The 8,046-nt window shown below is 39.5% G+C and overlaps 1 protein-coding gene across 2 annotated transcripts in view; it reads right to left on the reverse strand.

The window, feature by feature from the left end:
* Positions 1–874: 874 nt before the first annotated feature.
* Positions 875–8,046, reverse strand: part of DDC (dopa decarboxylase) — a 67,157-nt gene continuing 59,985 nt past the window's right edge. For both annotated transcript variants that reach the window (XM_031552788.1, XM_019613857.2), the window contains 2 exons: positions 6,973–7,074; positions 875–2,877 (listed from right to left, as the gene is read on the reverse strand). In XM_031552788.1, coding sequence (XP_031408648.1) covers positions 2,662–2,877; positions 6,973–7,074 — 318 coding nt within the window. In that variant the 3' untranslated portion in view covers positions 875–2,661. The remainder of the gene's footprint in view (positions 2,878–6,972; positions 7,075–8,046) is intronic.

Below are 8,046 nucleotides of genomic sequence, written 5' to 3' on the forward strand. Positions count from 1 at the left end.
GCCCACCAATGGGCGCGGGCTGCGCGCCTCGCGGTAACGCCTTCCGCGGCGCTGTGGCGGCTGGTGCCGGTTGGGCTGTGCTGGGCTGTGCTGTGGTGTGACAGCGAGCTCTTCAGAAGGGCACTGCTAAAAAGGAAACGTCCCGCAGGAGCTCCTGGATGCCCCGTAGTTGGTTGAGAGAACAAGTTAAAAATCATTGGTGGTGAAAGTTGGAATGCCAGAGTGATCTGAGGAGATGGTACCCCTTACTGTGGATCTGGGCAAAATGGGAAAGGTTGGGCTTAACAGCAGAGACAGACAACAGCTGTGGTTTTCTTTTCATTTATTAGTGCTGCTCACAAAACCAACATGTCAGTTTGACAGACTTCGGACAGAGATTTAAAGGAACTGCACAGCTCACAAAAAAGCACCAAACGTGAGATGACGTTGGGTTACAGGATCTCCACAGATGTCACTTACATACCACCACCCCGTGCTTATGTGACAGACACAGTGACAACAGTGACAACCAACCACTGGCATAATCTGACACATAGAAGTGAGAGGAAACTAGACATACCAATTTCAGTGCAGTCTGGGGTAGGGTTTCACATAGAATCACGGAATCATTGAGGTTGGAAAAGACCCCTAAGATCATCCAGTCCGACCATCAGCCCATCCCACCATGCCCACTGACCATGTCTCTCAGTGCCACATCCACTCATTTACTGAACACTCCAAGGACTCCACCGCCTCCCTGGGCAACTTACGGCCACTACCCCTCATGTTAAGCATATTAGCAACACCTTCCATAACTACATATTTTCAGTATCTCACCATCAGTAATAAAACATAATCTGCCATGATGAAGAGTGTCAGTGTTGTAGCCTTCCACTCTTTTTTTTTTTTTTGTGTTAAAGAATCTACATGGTTACTGAAAAGTTATGTTTTACCCTTCTTCTCCAGTAGCTGCACTGCATCCTTTGAGAGGTGAGTATTCTACTAAATTGTTTTGCTGAGATTTTGTAATTATTTTTAACAGCATCAATCAGAACAGAATGCATTAGCTTTTGAACACAAGGCGCAGAGATAAAGGTTCACATATTAACTATTCATAAATACAGTGTTTCCCCCACCAGAAGTCATTTCACTTACAAATATGTTGCAAAGCTACAGAACAGAAACAGCAGAAAGGTCCTTCTTTCAAAAACATTCTTTTTAACAATTTTGTTCTTGAGTTGATTACATAGCCCAGATTTTTTTTTTTTCTGAGATGACTTAACATCAATGTTCTTAACACGACTTAACAGTAATGTTCTGCAAAGCACACGGGGGGAAGAGGCAGTGGGAGACTGATTGCTAAAAAAGCCTTCATTGACTGCAGCTTCAAGTCATACCCAGATTTCAGAAGAAAAAAAAAATAGAACTGTGAAATTCAGATTTCTGTATTGTGCTGGTCGTAAGGAAATGCAGTTTTGTGAGTATTAGAATTAGAATAGGTCAGGTGGAAGGGACTTTCAGAGATCATGTAATAGGCCAACAGTCTGATCACTTAAGGGGACACCAAAAATTAAAGCATGTTACTGGGGGCACTGTGCAAATGCCACTGAACACTGACAGGCACAGGGCATCAGCCACCTCTCTAGGAAGCCTTTTCCAGTATTTGACCACCATCACAGCAAAGTAATTTTTCCTCGTGTCCAGTTGACTCTCCCTTGGGATGTCACAGAGACAAAATGTGGCCAGCAGCAATCTGCATGCCATGCCAGCTGTTCCTGGTACACGTTTTATTTTGACAAATATTTCTTTATCAAACAATGAAACAAGCGGAGTGGTAGCCATCAAAAGATATCACAATGCTATTTCACACAACATTGCTTAGAGATTATTTTCAAGTAGTTACTGCTTATAATAACTGAGTTGAAAATATAGAACATCAGGTAGCACATGGATTTTGGAAGAACTCTGAAGACGGAGCATCAATATGGATGATTGAAGTGAAAACCAGTAAGCAGCATAAACAATTTGCTGAGATTTGACAAAATCACTGTCTTAGAAGGAAACTTCTAAGCAGAGAGAACCTGCCATAAGGACAGTGAGCATTCACTCCCTCACAGTTTGACTGTATAATGAAAGGAGTCTTGAAGTTCTAACTTCATTTGCAGCACGTGTGTCATAGCATGTTAGTGACCCAGCTCGTTACATTTGTGCTTGCCTGCTTAGAATAGGACCCAAACAGTGTTATAACCTAACTAAGCTTCCTACAACCTGTTTTTTTCTGAAGTCACTATGATGTCTAATTATTTGGTGATAACACCTGACATTTTTATCTCTGGAGTAGATAGGGTTGGGGGCCTAATGTCAGCAATAGAGGGAATACTAACCCTCTGTTTCCATTGCTGGGATCAATGAATGCTCTTGATAACTAACAGGAAAGAAATGATGCCATGGATATGCCCCTTCTGGAAAAAGGCAAGATGAAAATGCAGTGCAGAGAATGAATCACTAAGGTTAGAACACAACTTGTTGGCAAGGATTTTGCTACTGCAGCTGGGCTATGTAGCAACAGCTTTTGATTTTTTTCCCCTCATAACTCGACTTTCCCACCTGACCCTAAAATTAAACTTGGCAACACAAAGAAAACCAGCTAATTACCTCCTCCCTGCTGTTACCTCACCACTGTTACTGCTGTTGGTGTTTTTGTTCCCATGTTTTCAGGAGCTCGGTCGCCAGCTGTGAGATGTGCTGCCAGGCAAACTTGACGTGGGTGGATTCCACCGTGCGGGAGCAAATAGCAAAGCGTAGCACAAACTTTTCTCGCAGGTGGCATGGAACCAGATGAATCTTCTTGGCATCATTTATGCTTTTAAGAAGTGCCTTATTTAGTTCATTTGAGCCCTGAAATCATTGTAATTCAACAGATAAGGTAATGAATTTCAGAAATCTGGAATATGTAAATCCCACTAAGCAGCCAAGCCTGTCACCAGTAACATCTAACCACTTTCTCATCTGTAAATGCTTTGCCATCAAAGGATTATACAAAAAGTTGATGGCTCTAGAGATCATTTTTCAGCCAAAAAGAGATTTATAAATTAACTGTGGTTTAGAAGCTGTGTTCACTCTATGGCATTTGCAATAGCTGGCTACCTTCTCGTGACCTAAGGTCATAAGCTAGGTAGCTTCATTTAAAATCATTGATTATTGTATCTATTTCATTACAATTTTCTTAGATCTAATTCATAGAACCACAGAGTTATAGAATGGCTTGGGTTGGAAGGGACCTTAAGGATCATGAATCTTTAACCCCTCTGCCACATGCAGGGCCACCAACCTCCTCATTTAATACTGGACCAGGCTGCCCAGGGCCCCATCCAACCCGGCCTTGAACACCGCCAGGGACGGGGCATCCACAGCCTCTCTGGGCAGCCTGTTCCAGCATCTTGCCACTCTCTGTAAAGAACTTAAACAAGAATGCAAGGCAGTTTTGAAATGAACTCTATCAACATTTATAAAACAAATCTTCCAGTCTTCACTTTAGCATGGTTGCCATTAGAGAGTCTTTGGACTATAAAGACGAAAATCTTGTTCTTAGTTAAGTTATAATTAAGATAATGTATCCCTGACAGAAGTAAAATTAAGGAACCAAAACTTGGGCTGCCCTATTAGAAAGCACTGTAAAAAAAATATTCACTTAAGGTTCTATAGGAAGTGTCCTCAGAATTTCAATGTTTTCTACTTGAATTTAGAAATGCAGTAAACTAACCCTCTTCCCACTGGCAGCAACCATTCTTCTTATGAATTCAGGGACACAAAGGTGTAGGTGCTAAATAACTTGTAGAAGGTCAGAGGGACTCTGCATGCATGCAGTATTGAATTTTATCTCCTGTTGTATTTAATTCTTCTTGTACTCAACTACTGAATGTGAGGATTTCCTTTAGAGCAGCTGTATGCTTCTAGTACCAAGTCTTAAAAGAAACAGGACTGCACAGAAAAGCACCGATTCTTTTACAGGTTCAGCTGATGTTAATTAATGGTTTTCTTAGTTATCTTCATCAACAGTTAAGAATAAAGCAAAAGATGTGATCAGATTTTCCAAAACAGCAGTAAATTGTTTTAAATGAAAACAATGACAGCAGTGTCTTGGGATTTTGGTTCTGATTTAGCAACGCAGGTTGAAATGCTGACTGCATATCCTTGACAGTCTTTATTACCTAAGTTAAAGGAATCCATATGTCTAATTTTTTATATCAACAGCCTGATGCCTTCAGATTTGCTGGCAGCTTGCCATAACAATGTAAGATATACTGTGTTGATCTCTAGCGCTATAATTTCACTCTTTGGAGAAATATCTTAACTATTGTGCTGCCGTTGCTCTTTCCATTACACTGCTGGTGACACAGAATTGCAAGAGATGCTGGGAGTTCCGGTGTTCCCTTACTGACCATTGCAGTATCAGAGTTACAAAAGAACAAATTCATCTACAGCACGCAAAAGAGTACAGTTTTTTTTTCACTGTAGCAGCCATGAAAGCAGCCGTTCTTGAAAATATTTCCATTAGAAAATGTTATCTCAAATCTACACAGCTGTGACTTGCCCTTCTTAGCCTTCTCCAAAAGAAAAAAAAGCGTAAGAGAGACATGGCTTCTCGTTGGCAGTAAGCATAAATGAATTCTTCGTGTGCTTTTGGATCACATTACAGTTGGAACTGAACCCAAGTCAATGCCCTGTTTTGACTTAGCATGAGCTGTTAGGGAATTTGGGAGAGAGCCTGAAATTTGTGACTTTTTTTAGGTTTTTAGGAGCTATTCACACAACTTTTCTTAGAGTATCATGAACATTCCTACCTAAGAGATGGACCAACATCAACGTTTTGCGTGTCACTGCGTCCCCCTCAGCTGCCATGGGACAATCACTGGTGACAATGATTTCCTACTTTCTTATTGAAGGTAATCCATCATTAAAACGATGATCTTTGCTTATAATATGAAATGCCCGGTGCTAACTTTTAAGCAATACAAGCGGTAATATGATGTTAATGCCCTTGGCAGGGGTAAGAGGAAGAAAGAGAAAGGTTTCTGTATCTTTCTTCTGTTCTGCTCTCACAGCTGCACCCAGGGGCTGCTGTGACACTCAGTTGTCACATCAAATTGAAGTTAGCAGTGACAAATCATCTCCCAGAGCTTTGAGAAGAAAGAAGCCAGCTCTGATCGAGTCTGTCAGTTTTAATAAGCCAGTGTTCTCACTCCCTTGGAGAAATGACTAGCTTGGCTTGTATTCATCTACAGACACGACAAGAAGGCCAAAAATTAACCCTTCGGCATGATACTTGGATTCCTTCTCTGACATTTGATGAAACAGTTATAATATGAAAGTCATAGATCATTACTGCATCTCTCTCCAGCCTGGAGAAAGAAAAAAAAAGCTAAAAAAAAAAAAGGATTTATCAAGAAGAAAGGAAGGAAAAATATTGCTGTTATTTTACAGCTGTGCAGCATCACACTTCAAGTTTCCTGTCCCTCAGCGTTACTCTAACTATATAAAAAATACACATAGATTAGGTTTAGGGTTTTTTTTTGTTGTTGTTTTTGTTTTGTTTGTTTGTTTGTTTTGTACAGGAAAGACAAGTGATGCAAACACTGCTCTTTCAGCATTAGATTTCAGAAGAATCATGCCTTTGTTCTACAGCTTGCCTGAAAGTTTATTAGCTAGGTATCCAGTATTTACCTTCACTTGTTTAATTGTGTTTCCCTGTGGACCTGTTTTCTTCCTATGGAGCAGCAAGGATAGGAGACCAGATGTGGATGAACCACTGATCTGATCCTAAATGACAATTCCTGTGTGGCTAAGCTCTGTTTCACCAGGACCAACTGTTTCTTTAAACTAAACACAGAGTACTGGCACCTGACTCTGAACCTGCAAAACTGGTGTTTGCTTGACCAAGTCAGAGAGCAGACTGCAACCACCTCTCGTAACTGAGCAGTGAGTGCCACAGAACTTATTCCTCAACAATTTTGAAAAGTTCTCATTATGAAAGAAAACAGATTCACATTTCCATTTATTAGAACAACCCCGCATTATTTAGTATGCCTGATCCCTTATTAGCAGATTTTTTTTTTCTTTTAAACACCATAAATTCAAATGAAACCATTTTCCTATTACATTTCCTAACTTACCATTGCCTTATTGTTACAGATACGTTAAAACTATTAAACTGTAGTAACTAGGGCAACTGAATGACTGGGAAAAGAATTTGAGAAAAGGGGTAATATCACACTACCTATGAAGTGCCAAGATGTGTTTCTGGGCTTTCAAAAAAGTCAAAAGCTCATTTGGAGACCTAAACTAAAAAAAAAACACACGTGAAACAGAAAACATCATTGCCATTTTTCTTATTGTTTGGTGTTCAGATTCAGGGTCACAACACAGCCTTTACAGCGGCTTTAGCTGCAAGCTCCTTTATTAAACAAGTTCCTGAACAAGACACTGATCTCCTTTTAATGTTTGATGTTTTCTTTAAAGAACAACAACAAAAGCTTATTACTCGTCTTCATCCATGAAAGATGTTATACATATATAAAATTGTTTATTAAATATACACACATATAAAATCAGTAAGACAAGAAGCATTTAATGTACACACAGACACATCATAAATAAATGCCTTGGGAAATATCTTAAAACTACCCCCTAAATCAAAGTCCATCAAGCACAGAATACAACAGCTATTTCGTATGACTGGGTAGACTAAGACTACTTGTTTGCCTTGACAACAGATTTCCATACTCTATTATGCTTAAATTTCTTGCAAGCGTTTGATTTTAATTTTAAGAAAAATGTCTAAGGCTTCTTTCTTTAATCCACTTTGATCTACATGAATTCTCCCTGCTTTTCTTAAAAAATAATTAACTGTATTAACTACAAAGACTGTATTCTACTGCAGGTGATTGTATTGCTATAAAACATGATAGAAGTGTGAAGTCTCAGCTGCCTTACCTTCAGTCGAAAGCAGACTAGTCCCAAGACAACTTCAGCGCAGAGCTCAAATCTTTCATCCTGAAGGACTAATTGTTCAAACTGGTGCGACAGCCTGACATGCTGAGAAGAAAAAGAGTGTCTCTATTGTATAAATTTGATTCATTAAAAGAAATGATTTGCTAAATTGCTCCCATCCTTAATCTCTTTTCTCATTTCCCTCTTCTAATAGGTGATGATATTCACACATTGCCATCTGTTTATGTTAACTTATATCACGTGTATGACTGTCTGAGACCATACTGAGCTGTAACAATATTGGTTGCTCAGTTTATCTTAGGGAGCACAGGTCTGTTTCTTAATGAAATGCTTTATACCTTTTGGGATGCCATATTAATAGGAAATATTTGCAAGAGTTCTGTTTTACATTTTCTGCCATTCTCAGTTTTGGTTGAAAACAGCTGCAGAGTCTGAAAAGAGGAAAGGGGAGGATGCATGGATTTATCCAGAGAAAATGACCACAATTCCAGTGGACAAGATGGACAGAGACAGACGGGCTTTTTAGAATATTTCACTTAACAAGAGAATAACTGTGAGGGAGATAACTTGCTCACCCTTTCTGGCCTGGGTGCTCAGGTCCCATTGAAAAGAACAGTGGTAACAGTAAAATAAAGGAAACAGACAGCACACCTCAGCCTGATAAACAGTTACATCGGTTACCAAACTAGATCTATTATTCCAAAACGTACAAAGACTGATGCTCTTCCAAAATCAAACAAATACAAAAAATACCAACAGGCATACTAACAACAAGCAAGGAAGTTCTAATGTCAGTCAGTGAAGTTTGTAAACGTATACAGCGGATTTTGCTTCTTCCCAAACAGAAAATGAATATAAAAGCACTTTGAACAAAAGATCCCACATTCACATCAGGTACCTGCAGTACCGTATTCAGCCCCCCTAACAGGCTGTCATCAATTTCATGCTCGTTATCCAGAAAAAAGAAGATAACAAAAGTATCTGGCTACTAGAATTTGTTTGTATATCTGTAGTAGCTGATCTACATAGAAAATTATCACGGCTTTCCTATAAACA

The sequence above is a fragment of the Meleagris gallopavo genome, chromosome 3 (assembly GCF_000146605.3).
Source record: "Meleagris gallopavo isolate NT-WF06-2002-E0010 breed Aviagen turkey brand Nicholas breeding stock chromosome 3, Turkey_5.1, whole genome shotgun sequence".
NCBI classification, from domain to species: domain Eukaryota; kingdom Metazoa; phylum Chordata; class Aves; order Galliformes; family Phasianidae; genus Meleagris; species Meleagris gallopavo.